Raw genomic sequence first — 27,528 nt, 5'->3', positions numbered from 1 at the left:
AGTAGAAAGGGCAGCTGATTTAAAAAAAAATTCAGAGACTGTGATTTTGCTGTAAGAAGTCCACACTGCTGCCATCAGGAAGAAAGTACAGGAGCCTCAGGACTTTCACGACCAGGTTCAGGAACAGTTATTACCCCTGGACCATCAGACTCTTGAACCAAAGGGATTAACTCTACTAAACTTCACTCACCCCATCACTGAATTGTTCCCACAACCTTTGGACTCAAAGAATGTGCTTTTCGCTGAGACCTCCACTTTAAATTTTGTAAAATCTTTATGGAATGTTGAAGTACAAGTAGAGCTATTATTTATTACTCTTAAGGTGACGGTCAGTCTGAACTAAAAACACTGTAGTTCACTCCATTCCTTGAGCAATGAGGGAGAAACTTGATGGGGCAAGGAGAGAGAAAATGTGTCGAAAAGATGCGTCCCTGTTATTGAAAGATGTTGGTTTGATGAATTTGAACTATTCTGTTAATTACTTCTGTATCTGAGCATTGTTGTGGGCAAAATGTTGTCCTGAACATCTGTTTTATTTGTCTTTGTCTCAGGAGGGTGCAAAGTTGCCAAATGGTGCATACGAAGGCAGTGCATTGATCAAGTCCTCTGGAAAATTGATGCTGCTCCAGAAAATGTTGAGGAAGTTGAAGGACCAGGGCCACAGAGTGCTGATATTTTCTCAGGTAAACCAGTAACCCAGTGAACTGATAGGATATACACTGATATATTCATAATCTCTATACTGCCCATTTTGCAAATCTGTGAAGGAACTGCAAGATTCAAATTTGCTGATAATCTGGGGATTGCACGGTCAGGTGGGGGTGTACAGTTTGAGTTAGACTCTGTATGTGTCTGATCTCGTGGTTATGTATTCATTCCTTCGATGTGATTGTATTGGGAAGAAAGAATTGAGCCCACTATGTAAACAGGTTCACTGTCTCTGATTGAAATGAGAATAAACTTCCTCATGCTGAGGAAAGTGAATCTTCCCCCCCCTCCCCATGGGAAAAAGAGGAGTCCCTGTTTCACAGCAAGAGGGGAGACATGACAAACAACTCTGATTTACGATGTTAGAAGTCCGTTGCGTTGCTTCTTCTAAGCTCTATGCCCAAAGAGCTGGGCACACAGCCAGCAGCCAGCCTTCTGCTTTCGATCTTCTGTCTCCCACGACACACCGATTTCCTGCGGTGGTACCGAGCTTGATTCCGCTCTCCTCCAGAGCTATGAAATCTTGGAACTCTGAAGGCACATTAGTCTTCTAGGCCGCGTCCTCGGCATATCGAATGGTGGCCAATTGTGAGACCTCGAGAGCAGGTCCCATTCCTGCAAAGAACCAAAGTCAGTATGTAACTTAAAGTTAGGGTTTTCAAAAGAACCTTGAAAGGGAAAAATAGAGATATCAAAGATAGAATCAGAGCTGTTTTCAAAGATGCAAGCAAAGGAGTTGCTGTTAGGTGCCATTGTTCTCTTAAGCTCCTCCTAATGATGAAGCTTTATAAGATACTTCCTAGGCTGCACATTGGGCACTGTCAACAGTTTTGGGCCCCTTATTTCAAAAGAGATGTCATTGGAGAGTCCAGAGGAGGTTCATGAGGATGATTCCAGGGATAAAGGGGTTAACCTGTGAGGAGTGTTTGGCAGTTTTGGGCCTGTACTCAGTGGAATTTGGAAGAATGAGGGGGATCTCATTGAAACCGACCAAATCTTGAAAGGACTAGATAAGGTGGATGTGGAGAGGATGTTCCTGTTGGTGGAGGCACCCAGAACTAGACAGCACAGCTTCAAATCTGAGGGGCGGCCTTTTAGAACAGCAGTAAGGAGAAATTTTTTTTAGCCAAAGTGTGGTGAATCTATGGAATGCTCTACCACAGACTGTGGTGGAGGCCATCGCTTTGGGTATATTTAAGGTGGAAGTTTGGAGATTCCTGATTGGTCAGGACATCAAGGGATATGATGAGAAGGCAGGTAAATAGGGTTGAATGGGATCTGGAATCAGCCATGATGAGATGCCAGAGAGGACTTGATGGGCTGAATGGCCTAATTCTGCTCTATGTCTTATGGTCTTATAATTTTAATAGTGCATCTGCAGAGTACCTAACAAAGTGCTTAGAGGTGCTGGCATGCTTTCTTAATGATAGCATCAACATACTGAGACCAGGACAGGTAATTTGAGATGTTAACATCCAGGAACTCAAAACTGGTTACTCTCTCCGCTGATGAGACTGGTATATGGTGTCCTGCCTTGCCCATTCTGAAGTTAATGATTAGCTCCTTAGTATTATTGACATTACCCCTTAACATCCTCCTTCCTCGTTTTGGATTGCTTCCGTTGCTTGAAAACTGGAATTTCATAGAATAGTACAGCACATTACAGGCCCTTCGGCCCACAATGTTGTGCTGACCCTCAAACCCTGCCTCACATATAACCCCCCACCTTAAATTCCTCCATATACTTGTCTAGTAGTTTCTTAAACTTCACTAGTGTGTCTGGCTCCACCACTGACTCAGGCAGTGCATTCCACTCACCAACCACTCTCTGAGTGAAAAACCTTCCTCTAATATCCCCCATGAACTTCCCTCCCCTTAACTTAAAGCCATGTCCTCTCGTGCTGAGCAGTGGCGCCCTGGGGAAGAGGCGTTGGCTGTCCACTCTGTCTATTCCTCTTAATACACCTTACTCTTAAATACTCTGGGTACACCTCTATCATGTCTCCTCTCATCCTCCTTCTCTCCAAAGAGTAAAGCCCTAGCTCCCTTAATCTCTGTTCATAATCCATACTCTCTAAACCAGGCAGCATCCTGGTAAATCTGCTCTGTACCCTTTCCAATGCTTCCACATCCTTCCTATAGTGAGGTGACCAAAACTGGACACAGTACTCCAAGTGTGGCCTAACTAGAGTTTTATAGAGCTGCATCATTACATTGAGTCTCTTAAACTCTATCCCTCGACTTATGAAAGCTAACACCCCATAAGCTTTCTTAACTACCTTATCTACATGTGAGGCAACTTTCAGGGATCCGTGGACACCTCCACACTACCAAGTATCATGAAAATGATTCCAGGATTGAATTGCTTATCATATGAAGAACATTTGATGGCTATAGACTTATATTCACTAGAATTCAAAAAAATGAGGGTGACCTCATGGGAGCCTATTGAATGTTGAAAGGCCTCGATGGAGTGGATGTGGAGAGGATGTTTCCAATGGTGGGAGAGCCGAAGACCAGAATCAGAATCTGGTTTATTCTGACCAGCTTGTGTTGTGAAATTTGTTAACCTAGCAGCAGCAGTTCAATGCAATACATAATATAGAAGAAGAAAGTATAATGATAAATAAATCTATTAGAGTATATGTATATTGAATAGATTAAAAATTGTACAAAACTAGAAATAATATTTAAAAGAAGAGTAGGTTAGGTTCTCAGAGATCTTGACACCCAGGAAACTGCTCACTTTCTCCACTTCTGATCCCTCTGTGAGGATTGATATGTGTTCCTTGTCTTACCCATCCTGAAGTCCACAACCAGTTCTTTCATCTTACTGACATTGAGTGCAAGGTTGTTACTGTGACACCACTCCACTAGTTGGTATATCTCACTCCTGTACACCCTCTCATCTCCTTCTGAAAGTGTATCATCAGAAAATTTTTAGATGATATTTGGGGTATGCCTAGCCACGCAGAGAGAGTAGAGCAGTGGGCTAAGCACACACCCTAGAGGGTGCATCAGTGTTGATCGTCAGTGAAATATTATCACCAGTCTGTACAGATTGTGGTCTTCTGGTTAAGAAGTCGAGGAACCAATTGCAGAGGGAGGTACAGAGGCCCAGGTTCTGTAACTTCTCAATCAGGATTGTGGGAATGATGGTGTTAAATGCTAAGCTATAGTCAATGAACAGCATTCTGATGTAGGTGTTTGTAGAGGACACAGCCTCAGAATGGAGGTGCGTCCTTTTAAAATGGAGATGAACAGGAATTTTCTTTAGTCAGAGAGTGGTGATTCTGTGGAGGCCAAATCTTTAAGGCAGATTTTGATATATTGATTAGTCACATAATGAAGGGATAAGGGGAGAAGGCAGGAGAATGGGGCTGAGGGGAAAATTGGATCAGCCATGATGAAATGGCAGAGCAGACTGAATGGGCCAAATGGCCTAATTCATCTCCTATATTTTAGTCTTATTTTCCTTTTTGTAGATGACTAAGATGTTGGACCTACTGGAAGACTTCCTGGACTATGAGGGATACAAGTATGAAAGGATTGATGGGAGTGTCACTGGTGGAATGAGACAGGAAGCCATTGATAGATTCAATGGTAAGTGCTATAGGAGCCAGTTGTTTTTGAGATAGAAAATTTGTCTTTTACCTGTTCTGATTTCTCTAACGTTTGTTCTAATTCTCCATTCTCAGCACCGGGTGCTGTTCAGTTTTGCTTCTTGCTATCAACCAGAGCTGGGGGTCTTGGCATTAACTTGGCCACGGCAGACACAGTTATCATCTTCGACTCGGACTGGAATCCCCACAATGATATCCAGGTATAGAATGGGAGATGGTATTGTGGTGGTATTATTTTAGTACAGCTCAATCATAGTAACACCTGGTAAGGTGTACAAGTCTTGTCAGTTAAAATATGGATCATTATCCAGATTGAATTTATAAGACAGCTCTTAACAATCAGCAATATTCAGATATTTTGCAAGTCATATTATGAAGAAGAGCATACTGTTTCATTTTGAGTTCTGAAGGAGCTCCTTGTCTCCTTCAGTTTTATTAGAGCCTTGCTCCACGTGAGGACTCAAGATAATTGAGTTCTAGAGTTGAGGTCAAAATAATTGTTCTGGGCATAGTTTAATGATGACCATGTCAAGGAGACACGAGACTGTAGGTGCTATAATGCTACCTGTTAAGAGTTTTGATCAAAGCATAGGTTGTTCCTTTCCTCTCTCAGTTGCTGCTCAACTAGTTGAGTTCCCCCAGTAGATTGTTGCTGTGCTGTCAAGGAACCTAGCAATAGTAGGACTTGCGGGGGGTGGGGGCAAATACTCTCCATCAGCTGGTTGTTGAAGGTCCATTATCTTGGCCCAGGACATTACTGTAGGGTTTCTACAGTAGGGTTACTGTAGGGTAGCCCATTACTGTAGGGTTTCCCCACCAGTGTCTTCAACTTTTTAAACTCTATTGTAAACCCCTATATAGGGACGTTTCCTCATTGTGTGTTGTTATTGCAGAGGGTGGTGAATCTCTGGAATTTTCTACCCTGTAAATTTTTTAAAGGATAACCCATATTTAAAGAGGCCTTGTAAATGACAGTGGGTCCAGCACCTACCTGAGGCACATCTTTAGCCATGGGCTTCCAGTTTGAGAATCAACCTTCTGCCCTACCATCAAGCTAATTGTGTAGCCAGGTCTCCCTGTGCTCCATGTGATCTAATCTTGCATAGCTGCATATCACATGGAGTCTTATCAAAGGCCTCACTGGTCCATAAGACACTCTCTTGTGCACAAAGCCATGTGGAATACCTTTAACAAACCCTTGTCTTTTCAGATGTTCATGGTCTTATCCCTCAGAATCCTCTCCAGTAACTCGTCTACCATATATTAGACTGCTGTTTTATAGATCCCAGATTTTTCTTTGCCACCTTTCTTAAGCAAAGGGACTACCTTTCAGACTGCTGGCTAACGATGATGCAGATACCTCAAACAGTCTCCTCCAATTAGTTATTTTGTCTCCCAAAGTTTTATTGGATAAACCTGGTCAGTCACAGCTTTATGGGAAACCTGATATAGGGAATTTTCCTTATTGTGGATTGTTATTGCAGAGTATAGTAAATCTCTGGAATTCTCTACCCTGGAGATTTATGAAGTATAGCTCATGTTTAAGGAGGAAGTAAATATTTGAACGTTAAGGGAATTGAGGAACTAACACAGAAGAGTAGTTGAGGCTTGAAACTGATTTAGCCATGTACTTACTGGATAACCAGGCAGATTTGTGGGATTTGGTTGAGTTGTATTTTTTGTCATTTGCACAAGTACCCTGCACACAAGTGCAGTTAAAAGCTTGCTTTGCAGCAGCACCACAGACATATAGGACCATAGAAAGCAGCATTCACAAGAAAACTTAATTATGCAGTTCATATAAAAAATATATTAATTACAACGAAAAGTGCCCATTTTACTGCAAAGTGATCAGAGTAATTCATAGTATTGTTAAACTGTAGTGGTAATTGGGGTTCTTGCTGGTTGGAGAACTGAGTGAAAGGAAGTAGCTGTTCTTAAACCTAGTAGTGTTGGACTTAAGGCTTCTCTATCTCATGCTGATGATAGCTGTAAGAATATGGCATGGCTAACTTTGATCTTTAGATATTGCCTTCTTGAGGCAGCATCTCCTTTAGATTCTATTGATGGCAGGGAATGATGTGCCTGTGATGTATTGGGCAGAGTCCACTGTTTTCTGCAGCTTCTTACATTCCTGCTGCACATTTGAATGACCTTACTACACCATGATGGAATCAGTCGCAAAACCTTCAACAGTATACTGGTAGGAATTTGTTTCGGTGAATGAAGTAAAGATGCTGATATGCCTGCCCTGTGATTGTATTTATGTGCAGGACCCTTCTCAGGTCTTCTGGTATACTAATATCCAGAATTTAAACAAAACATTGCTGCAGCATCACTCAGTTAGGTATCTGATGGTTGCATAGTGGCTAGCACAGCGTTTTACAGTGTCAGTGACCTGGGTTCAATTCCCACTGCTGCCTGTAAGGAGTTTATACGTTCTCCCCATGGGCATGTGAGTTTCCTCCGAGTGCTCTGATTTCCTCCCACAGTCCAAAGATGTAGCAGATAGCAGGTTAATTAGTCATTGTATATTGTCCCGTGATTAGGTTAAGGTTAAATCGGAGATTGCTGGACAGCACAACTTGAAGGTCCAGAAGGGCCAAGTCTATGCTGTATCTCAATAAATAAATAAACAAACAAACATCTCAAACAGGTAAACTAACTAATCATCACCTGTGATTTGTCCAACAACAGTGCTGTTGTTAGAGAATGTGAATATAACATTGGAGCTGTGCTTAACCACAGTTATGTACGTATGGAGAATAGAGCAAGGAGCTAAAAATACAGCCTTGAGGTGCATTGCATTGATGATCCTACTCCAATATACTCATGTTCTTGTATTCTTAAGCTTAGTTGTGTTGGAAACCACAGATATAGTGAAATAAAAGCCAAGAATCCTGGAAGATCTCAAAGCCAGAAACAGCAGAGAAATGGGTTTGTTAGACAACAAGTCTACACTGATCATCAAGTACCCTTCTACCAGTATTTACCAGCACTTGGTCTGTTGCCTCTCGGTCTGGCAATGCAAATACTCATCCAGATACTTCAACATTGTAAGAGTACTCACTTCTATTACCATCTCAAGCCAGACTTTTCAGATTGTATCCACCCTATGAGTGGAAAAAAATCTTCCTCTGATCTTACTGAACCTCTTACTTCTGTCCTTAAACCTATACCTTAAGACTTCCATTAAGTGGTAACGTTTTCCATTGATTACCTTATCTATGCCCTTGTAATTTGCATACCTCTAGCCAGAGCACCTCCCTCCCCCCCAAGTCACCGCAACTGTCCATAGGTGATGAAGGTTGGTATCCTGTGTAGATTCTTCACTACCTAATCTGCCTATGCTGCCATTTTTAGGATCCTTTGACTTGTACTCTTGTTCCTTAGGCCATATCTTTCACTGTGCATTCCAAACATAATTAGATCACCAAAAAATGCATTACCTTGCAATTTTCAGGATTAATTCCATCTGACTTTGCTTGCTCAACTCTGATCTGGTGAATATCGTTGGTAGCCTAACACTATCTGCCTCACTATTAACAAATGAGTATGTAGGGCTAGAGGAGGAGTTTGTGTTTTATGTCAATGATTTTTTTTTATCCTTCTCTGTCTTGCTTTTTGTTTGTCCCTATCTGGCTGACCTCTCAAAGTCAGGACTGAGGGACTTCCGTTTAGAATTTAGGAAATGAAGCAAAGCTATAAAAATGTACAACTCAAGCACTTTTAAGTAAGTAGGAATGCAAAATTGAGAGTTTTGTGGCCTCCTAATGACTAATTTTAAAGGCTGCTGTCAATCTGCCGCACACTCCTTTGGCCCCTGAATTTACTGCTGTTTGTTCTTCAGGCTTTCAGCAGAGCTCACCGCATCGGCCAGGCAAACAAAGTGATGATCTATCGCTTTGTCACTCGAGCTTCTGTGGAGGAGAGAATAACGCAAGTGGCCAAGAGGAAGATGATGCTCACTCATCTGGTTGTGCGACCTGGCCTTGGCTCCAAGACTGGGAGCATGAGCAAGCAGGAGCTGGATGATATACTGAAGTTTGGCACTGAGGAGCTCTTTAAAGGAGATATTGAAGGTAAGTTATCAAAGGAAAATTGAGTATTACACAAAGAAGTGGAATTGGCCAGTGGGAAAGGGAGTAGCTGTTCTGCCCCCTAAGAAATTGCTGATTTTCACAGGAATAGAATTTGCAAACAATCATTGTATCAATTTTGTGCAGCATATTTGAAGCATGTACGGTTTCCATATCTCACAGCGAGAACCTGCATGAATAATGGGGGGTGGGGAATTCCAAAGTTAGTGTAACTTAGAAAATGTTGAAGGGGACAAAAGCTGCCTGAGGGTTTGCAATTGCAATCTGAATTTAAGTTAAACATTCTTACATTCTTTCAGAAAAATCAAAACTAAGGATTCAAAATGTAAGTTGTTGCTAATGTATCCAGTAGACAATTCAGAAGAAGCATTTTTTATCTACGGAATAATGAAGTGGTTTGAGCTGAGTAGTACTATTACATATAAGTGAAGTGACAATTGAGAGGGAAGAAAAAATTTACAATGATTCCCTGTGGGGTTAGAGAACTTTGTGGTGACAAGCCTTATTTAGAGTATGGAGCAGTCACTGGCCATTTGGATCCAGTGATCTGTTTTCATGCGGTAACAGTCTGTATAGCTCAATCAGCAAATTAGTAAGAAATGCAGAGGATTGGAGGTAATGGTGAGTTACTTTAAGGTTATTCAAACTATTGAATTTTCTCTTTGGATAACCCATAAGCACAAAAAATTTACAAGGGTTTGTCAGGTCTGGAGGACCTGAGTTATAAGGAAAGATTGAGGAGGTAGGACTGTGTTCCTTGGAATGTAGAAGATTGAGAGGTAATGTCAACACTTAAGAGAAGCTTGTGTAGCAGCAGTATGGAGGGCTATGGTCCCAGAGCAGGTCAATGGGAGTAGGCAGTTTAAATAGTTCAGTATGGACTGGATTGGCCAAAGGGCCTGTTTCTGTGATGTACTTTGCTATGACTCTAGACCAAGGGTTGGCAACCCGCGGCTCCGGAGCCGCATGCGGCTCTTTGATGTCTGTGCTGCGGCTCCCCGTGGTTTGTTAGTTTTTGAAATGTAATTCGAAATTTGAAGATTATGGTGATCTTGTACAATCTAAAAACGTTGTGGAGACCCCATTTCCTGGCACATCCAAACCGACTCACAATTAGCCACCGTTCCGGCTGAGATAGCCTACGGGGGTTTGTGAGTACGTGTCTTTTGGAGCATCCGCACCCACGGGGACGGGTTGAGGGAGGCTTTAAATCAAGGCTGTTTAGTTTGAATAAAGTTACCTTTGACTGTAGTGTCTTTATTTTAGCGCTGCGTGTAGCGCTACACCGCTACAACGTGTTTTTTATCGCTGTTAATATACATCACCAATGCCAATGCCTGACACCCGCCAGTGCGCGCTTTCTTTTAATTCTTCGATCCAAGGTAGGCTACCTATGGAGTAACCTTCAACCCAAAGTCTTTTTTTCGGAGTTCAAAATGTTTTTGTTGCATGCAGAAATGTAATTTCGTTTTCTCTGCAGGAGTTCATCAATTTCATAAATGCAACACATTATAGTTTGTTTATACATAGCATAAAGGCAAAGAAAAACCATTGTATGCAGTGTTATTTCATTTTAAATGTCAAACGGGTTTTGTGGCTCCCAGTGTTTTCTTTTCTGTGGGAAATGGGTCCATATTGGCTCTTTCAGTGGTAAACATTGCCGACCCCTGCTCTAGACCAATAGTCCAAGTGTCCTGGTAGTGCTCCAGTAATTTGACTACTGTTTGATGTAGTTCATGTACGTCTTGATAAAATGGAGAAATGAAGGAACCTTCGAGGCATCTGTACCCTCATAAACTATATCCACATTACCCCAAGTGCGTCGCTGCTCTGTGTATGTGTGAGAAGGTTTGTAGTTCCTACCTTTTCTTTCCAATATGTTTTTAGGTGATAACCGAGACGAGGACAGTAGTGTCATTCATTATGATGGGGCTGCCATTGACCGACTGCTGGATAGGAACCAAGATGCTACAGACGACACCGATATCCAAAGCATGAATGAATACCTGACCTCCTTCAAGGTGGCTCAGTATGTTGTCCGTGAGGAGGACAAGGTAAGAGTGGCTAATGGAGTGAGGGGTGATAATTCAGAAATTACATGGGAAATTTAAAATCTAAAATTATATTTTTCTGACAATATTAGTGGTATCAGCAGTACCGCTTCATGGTGGAGTTTGCAATACTCTGACATTCGGGCTCATAATTTCTCTTGCCTTGTCTCTTCCCAGTGCATGGGATATTTGTACCCAGCCCCCTGATTTTTAGGTACAGGTTAACATGAGTTCACAGGACAAAGTAAGAAACTATTCTGCCAAACAGTCTGCATGAGTTGATCATTCTTCTTTCCTTCACCTCACCCTTTCATTACTATACTTTTCCTTGTTTGGAGCTATGCTGTGAGGAAGAGGACAACTAACATTTCAGTTTGGGATACTTCATTAGATCAGTTTAGGTTTTGATTTCTAGCAAGGGTTTTTTTTTATTTTTATAGTTCATATTTATGTAGGTTAGGGTCTTAAATTAGTCTAAATTGGTATATACTCAAAAGTTCTACTGGCAGCTAGGAAATCTGTACTATTTGGTTGTGCCAGTGGACACCTTAGTTTCCCTTGGTCTCTTACATTACCTGCAACAGAAGAATATATTTGAGTTTTCACTGTGGAATCTGCCTTTCACATGTGTCAGACTGAGAACAGATTTGACCATAATTCTGTGCAACATCTGCCCCACCATCTCTGGCTTTTCAATTCTTAAAACAAAATGCCTTGTGCCATTTCCATTTTATTGAAATCTTGTTAATCTCATGCAACCTCTTCTTCCTGGGTCTCGTTAGTTCTACTGACCCACTTAAATTCTCAATTCTCATGCTTTACTATTTTTCCTGCCAATATGCATTACGTTGAGATTATTTTGCCACTTACGTGCTCTTTCCAAGAGTCAAATGTTAGAGATCCTCTTAAGTCTGTATACAGGCAACTCCCACATTATGAAAGGGAGGCTCCATTTTCAGAACAGTCCATTTTGTGATATTCCATAACACAAAACCACATCATCTGCACATGCGCCAAGCAAAGTGAGCTGGAAATAAAAATTGCCGCTCAAAATTCCCATGAGATGAGATTTTTGAGTAGTGATTAGTGAGTTCTGCAAGGACTGATTTCTGTTACTTGAATGTCCTTAACATGGCGTTCACCTATGCAAGTTGTTCCCATGCAGCCGCTTTTGATAGCTGGTCTTTGGTGCAGTATTGCTATGGAGCTTATTTTTGTGTGCCTGCAGGAAGAGGAGATTGAGAGAGAAATTATCAAACAAGAAGAGAATGTCGATCCTGATTACTGGGAAAAGTTGCTGCGTCACCACTATGAGCAGCAACAAGAGGACTTGGCACGGAACCTGGGCAAGGGCAAGCGGGTCCGCAAGCAGGTCAACTACAATGATGCTGCCCAAGAGGATCAAGGTAATCAGCGTTGTGGTTTGATTTTACCATCTAGTGACTTCTCTGTATAGAACATTATTTGAAGGGAGTCCTGAGACTAGTTGGTTAGAAGTTAAGAATCCTTACCTGCACGTATATAGCTCTGACTGGAAGCTATGGTGGAAATCATTTGTAAACTACAGGCCTGTTGCCATTCATATATGACAATTTTGTAACCTATGAGGAACTTACCATTTGACCTTTGGTGCCTGTCCATTACTGACTGCTTCATTATCACATTTTTCTTATTTTTTTAAAACATTTTTCTTTCCTTTATAAATCCACTTCTGATTATATTCTGTTTGGACATTTTATAATCATTGTTTTCCCCATTTCCTTGCTCCTTTGCTGTTGATCTTAAATGATGATAAACATTTAGTGCCCATTCAGTACTTTGAGATACAGGAGGTACCTAATAAAATGACCATTGAGTGTATATCACCAACTCATTGATCCCCATTTATTTTTATCAAAGCATTCTATGGAATTCTTAACAGCCATTTGGGATGATTGTTCTAATGTACTCAATTTCTTGAATCTTTTCTCACAACAAAAGCTGTAAAATCATTCTTTTTGTAAAGAACCTGTTCGTAAAAGGGCTTCAGAGGGCAACCTGCTTTCTGTAATTTTATTTAACATTGTGATTGATATTTCCATGGTTGGGGATGGGTCCAGTTTTCATCTCAATGCAGATGGTATGTTTTGCACCACTTTGACCTTTGTAAGGGCATGTCTTAAAAACCTTGATGCTAGAAAATGTTAGTAAGAAAATGGGTCTCAGTCAGACTGCAGGCTTCTATATCATTAGTGAAAACAAGATGTTCATTTGATGTTGTGGTGTTCTGCAAACTTGGCAATTGCCGCTCTTGGGACAGTACACACCAAATCATGCTAATTTATTACGTTATAATGAAATATTTCCACTTATTTGCACATTTTCATATGGTTACTTTCACACTAGGTATTTTGCTTTTTTATATTTACCCTTGTGCATCTCCTTAGCAGCTTTGATTTCTTTTCTGTAGCAAAATCCCTGGTACTAAATGACGGAGTGAGTTATTCCAACTCTGTTGTGCACCTACATCACATTTCTAGTTTTCTTTGGCCTCTCAAATCATTGTTCTGAAATTCTGGCACTTTGGGTTTCCATAATTTTAATTGAAAACCATTCTTTTAGATCAGAGGTTCCAAAACCTGGGGTCCTCAGACCCTTTGGTTAATGGTAGGGGTCCATGGCATTAAAAAGATTGAGAACTGCTGCTTTAGATGCTAAGAATTCAGTCCCTAAAACTCCTTGCCTTTTGAGCATTGTCTCTTCAACATGCTGGCTGTTGACTGTGACGGGGGGAAAAAATTAAAAAGTGCAGATATTGAAAATTTGAAATTAAACCATAAGTAGTGTTAGTACTGAACAAGTCATACCACATTTTGTGAGGAGTATAGTACAATGGTAACAAAACAATTGGGTGTTTTTTTAAAAAAAACCTTTTTGGACATACCTATGTCACAAACTCTTTACAAAGACAAGTTATTTACTTGTATGCTATTGACAATTGAATCATTTGTGCGAAACAAGTTAGCTAACTTGTCCAGTCCATTTTTGGTGGCTCTTCCTTGCTGAAGTGAAATAATGTTCAAGCTAAATATAGAGCAGTGTACAGACTCAGTGCAGGTGACAAATGTTCAAATTCCCTTTGTCTTTCCCTAGGCGATTATTATTGCCTAGCAGATCTCAGAAGGAAAGTGAATCCATGTAGTTTTTTTTTCCCCCAGTGGTTGGTTTAAAGCTAATCACATCAAGGTAACCTCTTGCACTACCTGTTATTGGTGTTCCTCTAATGAGCAGTGTGGGACCAAGCAAGAAACTCCGAGATCTGTGTCAACCATCAACTTTTTTTTATACGTATGTACCTATCAGATGGTGCTGCACTGTGGAGACCTGAGTTATTTGCTAATTCCTCTTCAACCTTTTGTGTAATTCTAGTTGTATCTTAATTCTGTGCATCACCATGTTCAGATGAACTCCTGACCAATCTTGCAAGTGCTTTGGTACAGAAGTGGAATTGAATATATTCGGCCTACCTGACCAACCTGTATCTCCTCTTTGATCTCAATCTTTGTCTTGAAGGAGCGTTAATGAGCATGACACACCTAAACTGAGGGAGTGCAGGCAATCATGTGTACTGAGAAAAAGCAAGTAACAATTTGAGAAGACAAATAATAAACAAGGTTTTCTTTTTTTTTTGATCTTTTTTTGTCTGCTGCAGACTGGCAGGATGATGTTTCAGACAACCAATCAGAATATTCAGTAGGCTCGGAGGAAGAGGACGAAGACTTTGATGAAAGGCCTGAAGGTCTCTCTTTACGTTTTGTTCCTCAGTTCGGATCAGCAATCTGTACTTTATTTTTGTCCGAGGTTCAGCAGGTAGTAGAGATGGGCAGTGGGTCTGTCAGAATCAGATTATCTTGACTTAGATTTTGTGAAATTTGTTGTTTTGCAGTAGCAGTACAGTGCAAAAGCATAAAATTACTATAAATTACAAAACAAATAGTGCGAAAAAGAAAGGAATACTGAGGTAGTACTCATGGACCATTCAGAAATCTGATGGCAGAGGGGAAGAAGCTGTTCCTGAATTATTGAGTGTGTGTCTTCAGGCTTCTGTACCTCCTCCCCAATGAAAGTAACAATAAGAGGGCAACGGCTTGAATGGTGTGGGTCTGTACTAATGGCTCCTTGCGCCTTCTTGAGGCACTGCCTCTTGATGTCCTTGATGGTGGGGAGGGCTGTGCCCATGATGGTACTGGCCAAGTCTACAACTGTCTGCAGCCTCTTATGATCCTTTACAACCTGCTATGGAGATTCCAATATAATGGAGCCAGTCAGAATGCTCTCCACATTACACCTATAGAAAACTACAAGAGTCTTTGGTGACATACCAAATGTCCTCAGACTATATGAATCTGGACCCTGTGTGCAGACTTAGATCCATGCAGGTGCCTATTCTGTGTGCTGCATTGGGACTGTTTGTCACTAGTGCATGCCCTTCGGGTAACAGGGAGTCTGACTGTTAATGTTGCAGATGGACCATGTGGACCCTACATGCTGGGTAAGGATTATGTAGGGAGTACGAACCCTATATGTTACAAAGGAATTGTATATAGATGTGTTTTGGAGACTGCATGTAGGTTGAACTTGCACTGTTTGCTTAACAAGACACACAAAAGCAGGCAATATCAAAGTCTTTCTGTAAATGTTTTCCCTTTTCTACCTTTAAGGCCGCCGACAGTCTAAGCGTCAGCTCCGAGGGGAGAAGGACAAACCACTTCCACCACTGCTGGCTCGAGTGGGTGGGAACATTGAGGTAACTGTGATCAGTAGTGGTTGTTATGAGAAATGGGAGACAATCCCTTGCCCTCCCCAGGACAGTTTATTCCCTTTCTACTACCACCTGTAAATAGTCAGCACAGATATAGTGGGCCAGGTGACAGCCACTTGTGCTAAAAGTTTCAGTTAACTTGCATTGCATATTGAACAGGTTAGGGTAATAGAGAAGCAGAGTCTTTGGGTTTCTAACTTTATCTTGGATGTGAACTGCATTTCCCTCTGGTTGCATGATATGTAGCAACTTCATTAATAGCACAAAGGAAGGTCACTAATCTGTTCTGGCTCTCCACAACTTCAGACATAACATTGATAACATGAAAATTTCTGTTATTTGACAGTAATAGAGATGGGGGCACAGGAGTAATTGAACAAAAATACAAAATGTAGGACCTGAAAAAGCCTGATAAAGACCTTCAGTGTCTTCAGCATCACCTTGTCACAAGAAGTAGAGTGGCCAGAGTGCAGGAAAGAAGTGTCTTCAGCATTTTCCCTTGGATTCTGATATGCAGCCTGAAGGATAATTAAATTCAGACTTGCCTAGGGCAGGTTTACCAAATTGTATATTGTAGCTCAAAAAGCTTCACCTGAGCAGTCATTATACATGAAAATTTATGCTCAGTATACCACACTATGCATGAGCTTATGTCTTCTCAGTTGTGCTTTGGAGCTATGTCAGTATTTCTAAGGCTTTCATTACCATCACTGAACCACGGACTGAGTGAAAGTGAAATGATATGGAGTAGCTATTGGTAGTGTAAATCAGATTGGCCATTATGAGTGTTAGATGTGTGTGAGTGAAGTAGAATGGTGAGGTGGATAAGAGAGAAAGAAAGAGATGGATAGGTAATTAATATAGTGGTCTTCCTTGAATTGATGCCAAGTGATGATAGCCTTACTCATGGGAATTAGTCACTGACTTGACTGTCTTGATTTCCTAGAATAGGTCTTGAGTCTCGGCCTCTTCTCTCATACCAGACAAACATTAAAACTGTGAGTGAATTCCCCAAGCAGATTAAAGTGCATCTGTCTTGAAATCCACCACAGCACAATCGTGGCGAGTGAGAGTAAAATGGGACTGTCAGTGACTATTTAATGACCACCTTTGGCTTTACTGATGGCAGAATCTTGGTTCATTGAGCATATTTTGGACAAGAAAGGCAAATAACTGAGGGAGGGATGCCATGGCCTGGTCCTACACTTGACCAGGAAAGTTCTGTTTTAATCTCTGGTAACAGACAGACCTCTGAGACAGACCTCAAATCTCCTGGGGTGCAACAGAATTGTTTTTCCAGCCCTCGAGCAGGTATGGGCAGAATCTGTTGAAAAAGAGAAGGGACTGGGTTGTAGAATAGTGAAGAGTTTATGCTGGGTTTTCAACTATGGGCAGCATTTAAACAGGTTGATTGACTGTCCACCTCCGAGGCTAAAATGTCCATCCTTTGTCTTTATTCCCCTTCTCACGACAGGTGTTAGGATTTAACACTCGGCAGAGGAAGGCTTTCTTGAATGCAGTGATGCGATGGGGGATGCCACCTCAGGATGCTTTCAACTCTCAATGGCTGGTCAGGGACCTCCGTGGCAAGAGCGAGAAGGAGTTCAAGTACGTTACCCTTTAATTTCACATTGAAAACTTTCCTGTTGTGAATTTTAAAAACAAAACATTATTTGAGCATTCTAAGATCATTGTATTTGTTCATAGGGCCTACGTATCCCTGTTCATGAGGCATTTGTGTGAACCTGGAGCTGATGGTGCTGAAACATTTGCAGATGGAGTACCTCGTGAGGGTCTCTCAAGGCAGCAAGTCCTGACCAGAATAGGTGTCATGTCACTGGTGAAAAAGAAGGTAAGACCCCATGAGAGAATCCACATGAGGAGTAGAGTGTAGGAATCAATATGATAAGTAGTGTTAGAGTTAGTGTATTGCTTTATAGTGCTAGCTTTCATCAACCAAGGTTCAATTCCTGCCACTGTCTGTAAGAAGTTTATATGTTCTCCCTGTGACTGCATGGATTTCCTCCAAAGACATATGGGTTCCAATGACTTATGGATTAAGGTTAGTGAGTTGTTGGCATGCTATGTGGTGTCGGGTCACTGGTGGCACTGACACCAATCAGCGTGAAGTGCTTTGAATGGTTGATGATGGCACATATCAGAAACTCCATTCCTGCCACTTTGGACTCATCAATATGTTTGTCAATAAAACCACTATGGCTTAGCAGTGGAAATTGCAAGCAGTTTTAAACTTATAGGAGTGCACATTACACACAACTCTCACTAACACCTTTACTTTCTGAGAACATTGATGTGCAAAGCCAGCTCTCTTCAATATTCATGTCATTTTACAGATACAGAGTAAAGAGCATCCTAGCGTCACTGCTTGGTACAAAGCTGAACTGTGGAAGACAGGAGGGCTCTACAATGGGTAGTCATAACTGCCCAAAACATCACCGACATTATTGAAGTGTCTAAGTGCATTGTTCAGAAGAATTAAATGTTAATCACAGTAGTGCAGCGGTGGGCACGATTCTATTACAGCTCTGGGTGGCAGAGTTGAGAGTGCAGTCCCATTTCCATCTGTACTCATGACTGCATGGATTTCCTCCAGGTGCTTTGGTTTCCTCCAGAGTCCAAAGATGTACCAGTTAGTAGTCCAATTGGTCATTGTAAATTGGCCTGTGATTAGACTGGGGTTAAATCTGTAGGTTGCTGGGCAGCATGGGTCAGTGGGTCAGAAGGACCTGATCCGCACTGTATCTCTAAACAAGTAATTGTATCTTGGCAGTGTTGTATGCAAACTTTTCCTAAGCCAGATATAGTGCTGAAGGCAATAAATTGCATCCTCCGAATACAAAATATTGATGAGGCTATTTTGACATACTGCTAAATGAAACCCTTCCTCTGCCTGGGTCAGTGGTAGGGCCAGCCAAGTTATTTGTCTTCTCAGATGCACAGCCAGTTGTGGGTTCTTGTCATGGTGATTGGACAAATTCAATGAAGTAGTTCTGGTCATTTGTAACTTGGGAAAACTAGACCTTGTCATTAAGTATATCCAAACTAGTCCATAAGGACTTACCAAATGTTTGAGCTTGCATGTACTTATAGTTCCTTGCTGAATTAACTCTGGGTACGGAGCAGTTAAAGGTGGGCAGGATATACTACTTGATCATGTCGCTCATGACCCAGAGTAACGAGGAAACTTCTGGTTACTTTGACACCCAACAATATGAGCAAGGAAATGGAATGTAATTTATTATTGTTGTCCTGCCCTTCCATGCTTTTCTATCCTGATTAGACTGTCCCCAGTGCATGGTGACTGTGATGGGATTGCTCGAGGTTAGAGCACTCGTTTCTTATTTGTTTTGGCACTAGGTGCAGGAATTTGAACACATCAACGGGAAGTGGAGCATGCCAGAGTTCATGCCAGACATCAGTGCTGATTCCAAGAAATCATCCAGAGCCTCATCTCCACTAGTAAAGACAGCAACAACAACCCCGGAGCCCAGCTGCAGCAACACTCCCTGCACTTCAAAACCAGGTATTGGCAGATTGGACATATGGAAGACAGTGTTCTGATATACATTAATACACTGTATGTACATGAATGCAATTTCCAAGTCAAAACTGATACTGTGTGTGGCTCTGTGGCTTAGAAGGGAAAGGGGGAGAAGAGGGAGTGCAGTGGTGATAGCAGATACAATAATTAGAAGAGCAGGCAGGAGATTCTATGGAGTCAAAGAGACACTGGGTTGGTATTTGTCTCACAGGTGCCAGGGTCAGGGATGCTTTGAATCAGGTCCCCAGTATTCTCAAGGGGGATGGTGAGCGGCTAGAAATTGTGATTCTTATTGGTACAGATGACATAAGTAGGAAAAGGGATGCAGTCCTGAAGGAAGAATATTGGGAAGTAGGTAGAAAATTGGAGGATCATTGGGATCTCTTATGGTTAAGAGATAACCTATACAAGGAATAGTTGCACCTGAACTTTTAAGGGGACCAATATCCTTATGGGCAGATTTGCTGGAGCTTTTAGGGAGGGTTTAAACTAATTTGGGAGGTGAATAGGAACCAGAATGATAGGGCAAAGGATGGGACATTTGGTATACCAGTAGATGCATTGTTTAGTGAAACTGTGAGGAAGCATAGGCAACTGATAGGGCAACATTGTATTCAGTTAGGGTGGGTCAAAGTGTGTCTAAACTAGATAGTGGGGGGGGGAGGGGAAAAGTGAGGATAAGACTCCTGAATAAATTCATTTTCCTGCAGGCATACCCAGCAAGTCTATAGTTACTATTCTAAGTATTTGCAGAATAGCCCACAAAATTAATCTCAGGGTTGTATCTGGTGACTTGTATGTACTTTGAGAATAAAGTTTGTTTGGAACTTTTAATAAAAAGACAAAAGTTTAAACAAAAAGATAAGAATTTCACTTCCAATAACATGGAGGCAAAATTGAAAAGGGTGATGAATACTCAACTGAAGGTGTTATACTTGAATGCATGGAGTAAATGGAATAAAGTAGATGTCATGGTAGCACAGTTAGAAATTGGCAGGAACACTGAGTTATGGCTGAAACTTGTCAACTATTGAAACCCCTAGATAGAGTGATGGAGAGGATTTCTCCTTTATTGAAGTAGTCTAGGACCAGAGGGCACTGCCTCAGAATACAAGGGCATCCCTTTAAAACAGAGGTGAGGAAGAACTCCTTTAGCCAGAGGGCTGTGGAGGCCAAGTCATTGCATGTATTTAAAGCAGAAGTTGATTGGTTCTTGTTTAGTAAAGGTATCAAAGGTTATGGGGAGAAGGCAAGAGAATGGAGTTGAAAGGTATAATACATCAGCCATGATGGAATGGGGGAGTAGACTTGATGGGCCAAATGGCCTAATTCTCCTCCTATGTCTTATGGTCTTAAAACTAAATTAAAGACAGCAACATTGCTTTCTATGCACCAGGTGCAGAAGATACCATGCACATGTAATATTAACAGCCAGCAAGTCAGATGGAGAATAATGTCTTTATTGAACACATTGTTTAATCATTTACAGTCCAGGCTTGAAAAAGTATGTGAACCCTTGTATTTAATAACTGGTAGAGCCTCCTTTAGCAGCAATAACCTCCACCAAATGTGTCCTGTAGCTGCTGATCAGACTTAAACAAAGGCAAGGAGGAATTTTAGACTATTCCTCCATATAAAACTGTTTCAATTCGTGAGTACTTCTGTGATACCTTGCATGCCACATCCTTTCAATTGGGTTAAGGTCCAGGCTCTGACTTGGTCATTGGTCATTCGAAAATACAAATTTTCTTCTTAAAGCATTCTGTTGTTATTTTACTCTTGTGCTTCAGATCATTGTTACATCATCCAACCTCTTATTAAACTTCAGATGTCAGACCACTACCCTGACATTCTCCTGTTAAATGTCTTGATACAATTTTGAATCTGTTGTTCACTGATTGATTGCAAGCTGTCCAGGCCCTGAGGCAGCAAAGCAGCCTCAAACCACGATGCTCCTTCCACCGTGCTTTACAGTTGGGTTGTGGTTTTGGCGTTGGTGTGCAGTGCCCTTTTTCCTCCAAACATAGCAAAGTGCATTTCTGGCAAAAAGTTTAATTTTGTCTCATCTATCCACAGAACATTGTACCAGAAGCATTGTGGAATATCCAGGTAGTCTTTTGCAAACTTGAGAGGTGCTGCATTGTGTTTTTTAAGAGAGCAGTTGTTTTCTCCATGGTGTCCTTCCATGAACACTATTCTTGTTCAGTGCTTTTCTTGTAGTGGACATATGAACGGAGACTTTAACAAGTTCTAGAGATTTCTGCAGGTCTTTTCCTGTTACCCTTGGGTTCTTTTTCATCTCCTTTAGCATTCATTGGAACACCTGACTCCAAATAGCTTTTGTAGAAAGCATTACCCCAGAGATTCACATACATTTTTTTTTAACCTAGACTGTGATTGTTTAAATAATATACTCAGTATTGATGAGAAGAAGTTCAATTGTTTGTGTGTTATTTAGTTTAGGCAGATTGTGCTTGTCTATTATTGTGACTTGGATGAAGATCAGACCACATTTTATGAGTAATTAATGCAGAAAACCAGGTGACCGCAAAGGGTTCACAAACTTTTTCTTGCAAATGTGTACTGCTGTCACAAAAAATATACATAACCTCTGGCACTCCTTCTCTGTCCCACAGCCCCCTTGCAGCACTCCACACACACCATTCCCAACGCCCTTTGCTCTCGCCAGATTGAGTATGTTTCTTCAGGCTGCTGTACCACCTCATTGATGGTAGCGTGTCCTAGGTGATGGGATCCTTAATGATAGATGCTGCCTTCTTGAGGCATTGCCTTTTGAAGGTGTCCTTGATGCTGGGGAGATTAATGCCCATGATGGAACTGACTGAGTTTACAACTTCTTGCGTTTTATTTCTGATCCTGTACGGTGGCTGCTTCATACCAGATGGCGATCCAACCGGTTAGAATGCTCTCCACAGTGCATCTGTAGAAATTTGAGTGAGTCGTTGGTGACATACCAAGTCTCTCCAAACTCCTGATTAAAATATAGCTGCTGTCGTGCCTTCTTTGTAATTGAATTAATATACCAGGCCCAGGATAGGTCTTCAGAGATTCTGACACCCAGGAGCATGAAACTGCTCACCCTTTCCGCCACTGAACCCTCGATGAGGACTGGTTTGTGTTCCCTCAACTTCCCCTTCTTGAAGTCCACAATCAGTTCCTTGGTATTATTAGCATTTAGTGCAAGGTTGTTGTCACCACACCACTTTACTCACTGATTTATCCCATTCCTGTACGCCCTAGTGTCTTCATCTGAAACTCCACCAACAATTGCTTCTATGTATAGTAATACTGTTCCACAATGTCAGGTACACTTAATAGTACAGTAAAGCTCCAATAATCCAGCAGCCTTGGGGCTTTAGTGGTGGACTGGAAGATTTTCTGGAGGGTGGAACATTCAAGCACACTTTTATTTCACTTTTCCACATTGTCACACTATAGTATAATAAAGCTTCTTAAGAATTTCATGAGCTTAAAGAGGGAGGAGATTATATGAGCAGTCCAGACCCTGACTCTTGGTTTTCTGGACCCCAAACCTAGCCCAACTGCACACCTGACTCGCGGTCCAGTCTGTGTGCAGTCACACTGTGGCCCTCTGCACACCCCACTTACACTCTTAATCCGCCAACTTGCACACTGGATTAATGCGTGACCAAGGTAGCAAGCAGACTGGATTTCCATAAAATGGGTTCCTAACTTTTTTTTATGCCATGGACCAATGCCATTAAGCAAGGGATCCATGGATGCCAGGTTGGAAACCCCTGCCATAAAGCATGATGCTGGATTATTGCCATTTTAATTGATAGGTGTAAAGCAATACTGATGGTTTAAACTAGGAACAACAGATTGTATTTCTGTTGCTTTTTAATGTTTCCAGGTGAGTCCAGTTACGTATAATTTCACATCTCAGAGATAGTAGGAATGATAAGCAATAGCTTGATCAAAGAAATAGGTTTTAGAGAATCCATTTCAAATCTTAAGATTTCAACATCTGAAGGTACCAGCGGAGGACTAAGGAAATGCATAGAGGTAATAAAGCATAGTTGGCCTGGAGGAGGTACCAGTGAAGAGGGAAAGGGGTAAGGCCAAAGTGAATCTGAGATCAGGATAAGAGTCTTGAAATGGAGATGTTGGGGAACCAGCGGAGAGAAGGTCAGTTGCAACAAGGGATGTTGCAAGCTAGAATATGGGCAGCAGAGTTTCATCTTTGTTTGAATGTATATGAAAGATAGGAAGCTGGATCAGAACAGCCTTTGCATTACATCTGGTTCTAAGGAAAAATCATCAACGTGCAGCAATAACCCTGCCTTTACAGATGCTGCCCAACCTGATGAGTGCTTCCAGCATCTTCTGTTTTTATTTTTGATTTGCTGTAGTTGCTTTTAGATTATTCAAATTTGTTTCCAGGCATCAAAGACTTGCTTGAAGGTTTCAGCCACAGATAGGCTAGAATCAGGAGCTATTTGAAATGGAAATGGATGGAATGATAAGTGATCAGAATTCATCCCTGATCAAACAGAAGGCATGTTGCTTCACACTCGCGTAGTTACTAGGATGTGACATGTTGCTAGGGAAAGTCTGTGGTGAGATTTGTAGACAGCATGTGTGTTTTATATTAAATATAATGTGTTTCATATTAAATATCGATTATTGGCAGAAACGTTGGCTGATCTTGTATTGGATGTTGAACAAGCATTCTACTAAATTTGAGATGGTTGTGGCTCAGGAGATAAATTTGTGGTTGGTAGGTGTAAAAGCTAAATATGGAAATACCATGTGCCTACAGTAATATCTCCTTGCTAAGCTAGGTACATTGCAGTCAGCTACTCCATATACCACCAGAAAATTGTAACTAATCAATGTTTATTTTTGAATGACCAGCCACTCCTGCTCCAAGCGATAAGTTAGAAGGAAGTGGAGCTCCTGCTGAGAAGGAACTAACAGATGGCAAAGAGGAAGAAGCGAATGGCAGTGAAAAGGTAGAATTGGAGGTATGTCCAAAATGAAGGTGAGATAAATGCTGGGAAGGCAAGCTTCTGAGATTGAGATTAATGAACTTTTAGTTATTAGGTCAAAAGTTGAATTTATTGTCACATGCACATGTATGCTCAGGTGGTCTGTGCAAAGCTAGCCTGCAGCAGCATCACAGGTGCATAACATATAAGCAACATTGATAAGAAGTATACAAGTTCACAAATTATACACAATTCTTAAAAGAAAGAGCACAATCAGAAAAGGAAAAGCATCCATTTTAGTGCACGTTAGTAGGCTATTGCACAAAAGTTGTGTTGAGGTAAATGATCAGCTATAAATGTGCTTGAATGGTTGAGTGGCCATTGAGGTCCGATGGCCTTCCCTAGTTTCTATTTATGGTTGAAGTGGGGAGCCCTGTCTTTAAGGATGCTTCTGATTTGCTCTTCAAAGTAATGGGGGTCATAACATTGGATTGCAAATAATCATGCTCTATTATAAAGAAAACTTATTGGCTTAATAATACCATATGAGGAAACAATTGTGTTTAGACTGAAATTCAAATGGGAACTACTTGTAATGGGCAAATTGTTCAGACTGGAATCCAGTTTTGGGGTATCTATAATGGCACTTTTCTATCCCTTTTACCCAGCAATTCATGTTTTCATAAATATCACAAAGCTCACAGTGATGGATGAGTAACCCCTCACCTTGACTACGCACACAGCTTTCCAAATCAGTGCTCTCTCTCAGCCTCTATATTTTGATTCATTTTGCTGCTGAACTATCTTAATAATATCTACAGACTTGCAGATGGAGAAATGTAAAAGTTGTTTGAACTCTGATTTCGTGGAAAGGCATTACACAGAGCGTGTCCATTTGATTCCATTATCTGCGCCAGCTCTTTGAAAGAATGATCCAGTTTGTCCTACTTTGTCCCTATTCCTCCCTACCCTACTTAAAGCCCTGATTTCCATCTACCCTCCTCCCATTTTGTGTATTTATTTGCTGTTATGATATGGACAGTGCTCTCAGTGCTAACATTTAGTAACATTTATTGTCCATAATTGTTGCTGTCAGGCCTGAGTGGATGAGACTGGACGATTTCATTCCCAGCAGAGCAGGGGCCACCAACTTTTTTTAAGCTGTGGACCTCTACCATTAACTGAAGGGTCCGTGGACCTCAGGATGGGAACCCCTGGTGAAGAGCATTATTGAACCAGTTCTTAGTTTCATGATTACCATTAATGAGATTTGCTAATCACCTTTATCAAGTCACTTTGTCAATGTTTCAGATTAAACTCATTTAAAACAAATTCTCATTTTTCTCCTAGTCCTGATGATCATCTTAAATCTTATAACCATGCTGCCAACGTAATGACTTCCTAACAAATCATTAAATAAATAAGTGTCACATAAATACAAAAGTTAAATATTTTCAATTTGTCAAAGCTGATGAAGCATCTTATACTGTAGATTGCCTTCCATTTTGATTTATTACATTTTTGGATTTCTTGTTGAATTTATATGTGTGATCACATTCCTTTTAAGACTCCCAGTGCAGAAGAAGATCCCATAGCCACTGAAAAGCCGGAGGCTCAGCCATCTGTTACTGAAGAGGTTAAAGAGCCACCAGAAGAAGAAAAGGAGAATGCAGAGGGCGAAGTACAGGAACCGATGCCCAAAGAAGAAAAACAAGGTACCAGATTGCTGAGATATGAGGAGTGAATTGTATTGCCAAAAGATGATAAACCAGCCTTTTGCACTGATGCATGCCATTGTAATGGATTAAGAAAGAGAGTATCCCAGGTTTTGTTTGATTTCCAGTGACTCCCTCTAGACTGGAAAAATGTTTCAAGAAGTAAGAAGCAGTGGTGGATAAATGGAGTCAAACAGCATCTATGGCGGAGAAGGGAATTGTTGATGTTTTCAGTCAAAGTTCTGCAAAGTTTTACAGAGTCGTAATGCAAAATTCTGCACCAAAACATCAAAAATTCCTCCTCTTCTCTCCCCCAGCAGATGCTGCTCTACCAACTGATTATTTGTTGCTCCAGATTCCAGCATCTGCAGTCTCTGTACTTCTAATGATCTGGTTGAATGCGTAGTAGGTGTAGACTGACGGTTTCCATTCTCCAGTACTCAAATGAAAACGTGGAGAGGGTAAACTGAATTGCCTTCACTGTGCTCTCAGTTCAGACTTGCTGCCACACAGCCTGCTCTACATTGGTGAGACTCATCATAAAGGGGGGTAATTGCTCTGTTGAGCATCTGCGCTCCATCTACCAAAAGCGGAACTTCCCTGTGGCAAAACATTTTAAATCCCGTTCCCATTCCGATAAGTTGGTCTATGGCCTCCTCTTGTGCTAAAGTGAGGACACCCTCAGGACAGAGTAGTGTTACGTATCCCGTAACTGGATAACTCACCAGCAAAGATAGAGAGGTCCGTTTGAGTCTGGTGGCACTATTTTCGAAAGTTTTATTCATAAAGGGGGCACAAAATTAAGGTTAAACCAAACATTCAGAACATATACATTGGCAAGACTCAATCTAAAGCGCGGGTATAGCAATAATCATCATTAAGAAATAATCTCAACTGTTGTCTAGGGGATAATATATTGTCCATTGGAAATATAAAATTCACTCAGAAGTCTGCAGGCGTCAGACTTTTTGGGGAATCGCTGGGTTTCACGTGTTTCAGAGAGAATGAGGAGAAAACGGGAAAAACTTGCCCGGGTCTTTGACGAAGCAACACTGTTGAATCAGGGGAGCGTTGTTTCCCTGTTATTAGTTCGAAGTCCTTCTCGGTATTATCAGCCACCCGCTCCCCAGGCAGAGAAGTTACAGAGCACACGTGGCTTTTGACTGGCTTCCAGCTATCACGGGAGCGTTGAGCGATCGAGTCCTTCTGGTGTGTCTCTCTCCTGGGGTACCGCCTTCTGCAGTCCCCTTTTATCTTGACTTGCAGAGTTGTAGATGTCCATCAAAGTAGGGTGATGCAATCCCCACCCCCACATTGCCCGAGGGTGTCCATATCCGTGGTAGCTGTCACGTAGCAGAGTCATGCCCTTAGCACAGGTGTCTCTAAGAGCCATGGCCAAAACCATTACATTGTCTCTCATTTGCCTGGGTCCGAGACCCGAATTAATAGTGCTCTTGTGATTCTCCGGAAGGAGGGGGCTGCTCCGGCCCCTTCGGCCCCTCAGAGCTGTGGTACATTCATAACAGTAGCAATACCTTATACTCCATCTGGGTAGCCTCCAACATGGCATGAATATCAATTTCTCCCCATGGCAAAAAAACATTCCCTCCCCCTCTTCTATATTACCCACTCAGGCCCCTTACCTCTTCTCACCTGTCTATCACCTCCCCTGGGTCTCCTCCATTCCCTTCTCCTATGATCTACTCTCCTCCTATCAGATTCCTTCCTCTTCAGCCCTTGACCTTTCCTATTCACCTGACTTCATCTAACATCTTTCTGCTAGGATGAAGGGTCTCGGCTCGAAACGTTTACTGTTCGTTTCCACAGATGCTGCCCGACCTTTTGAGTTAATTGAAATCCTGTTGTTCGTTCCATTGCTCTTAAGCTGCTGTTAAAGTACAGTTTTGCTGATATTAAGGATAAGGATAACCTGCAGTGCTATCTGTCTGGCTCAAGAGGGAGAATTCCTTCAGATGCACATTCTGCACAAGTGTA

General features: G+C 41.5%; 1 protein-coding gene across 2 annotated transcripts in view; it reads left to right on the top strand.

Moving 5' to 3' along the window:
- chd3 (chromodomain helicase DNA binding protein 3) overlaps positions 1–27,528 on the top strand; it is a 116,670-nt gene that overhangs the window by 53,143 nt on the left and 35,999 nt on the right. For both annotated transcript variants that reach the window (XM_059974944.1, XM_059974943.1), the window contains exons 20-32: positions 552–683; positions 4,194–4,311; positions 4,407–4,531; positions 8,182–8,413; positions 10,319–10,485; positions 11,711–11,888; positions 14,174–14,260; positions 15,183–15,268; positions 16,758–16,891; positions 16,991–17,135; positions 18,662–18,827; positions 23,745–23,854; positions 25,386–25,533. In XM_059974944.1, coding sequence (XP_059830927.1) covers positions 552–683; positions 4,194–4,311; positions 4,407–4,531; positions 8,182–8,413; positions 10,319–10,485; positions 11,711–11,888; positions 14,174–14,260; positions 15,183–15,268; positions 16,758–16,891; positions 16,991–17,135; positions 18,662–18,827; positions 23,745–23,854; positions 25,386–25,533 — 1,828 coding nt within the window. The remainder of the gene's footprint in view (positions 1–551; positions 684–4,193; positions 4,312–4,406; positions 4,532–8,181; positions 8,414–10,318; positions 10,486–11,710; positions 11,889–14,173; positions 14,261–15,182; positions 15,269–16,757; positions 16,892–16,990; positions 17,136–18,661; positions 18,828–23,744; positions 23,855–25,385; positions 25,534–27,528) is intronic.

The sequence above is a fragment of the Hypanus sabinus genome, chromosome 7 (genome assembly GCF_030144855.1).
Source record: "Hypanus sabinus isolate sHypSab1 chromosome 7, sHypSab1.hap1, whole genome shotgun sequence".
NCBI classification, from domain to species: Eukaryota; Metazoa; Chordata; class Chondrichthyes; order Myliobatiformes; family Dasyatidae; genus Hypanus; species Hypanus sabinus.
Note: the sequence above shows the minus strand (reverse complement) of the source record. Positions and strands in the feature narration are given on the sequence as shown.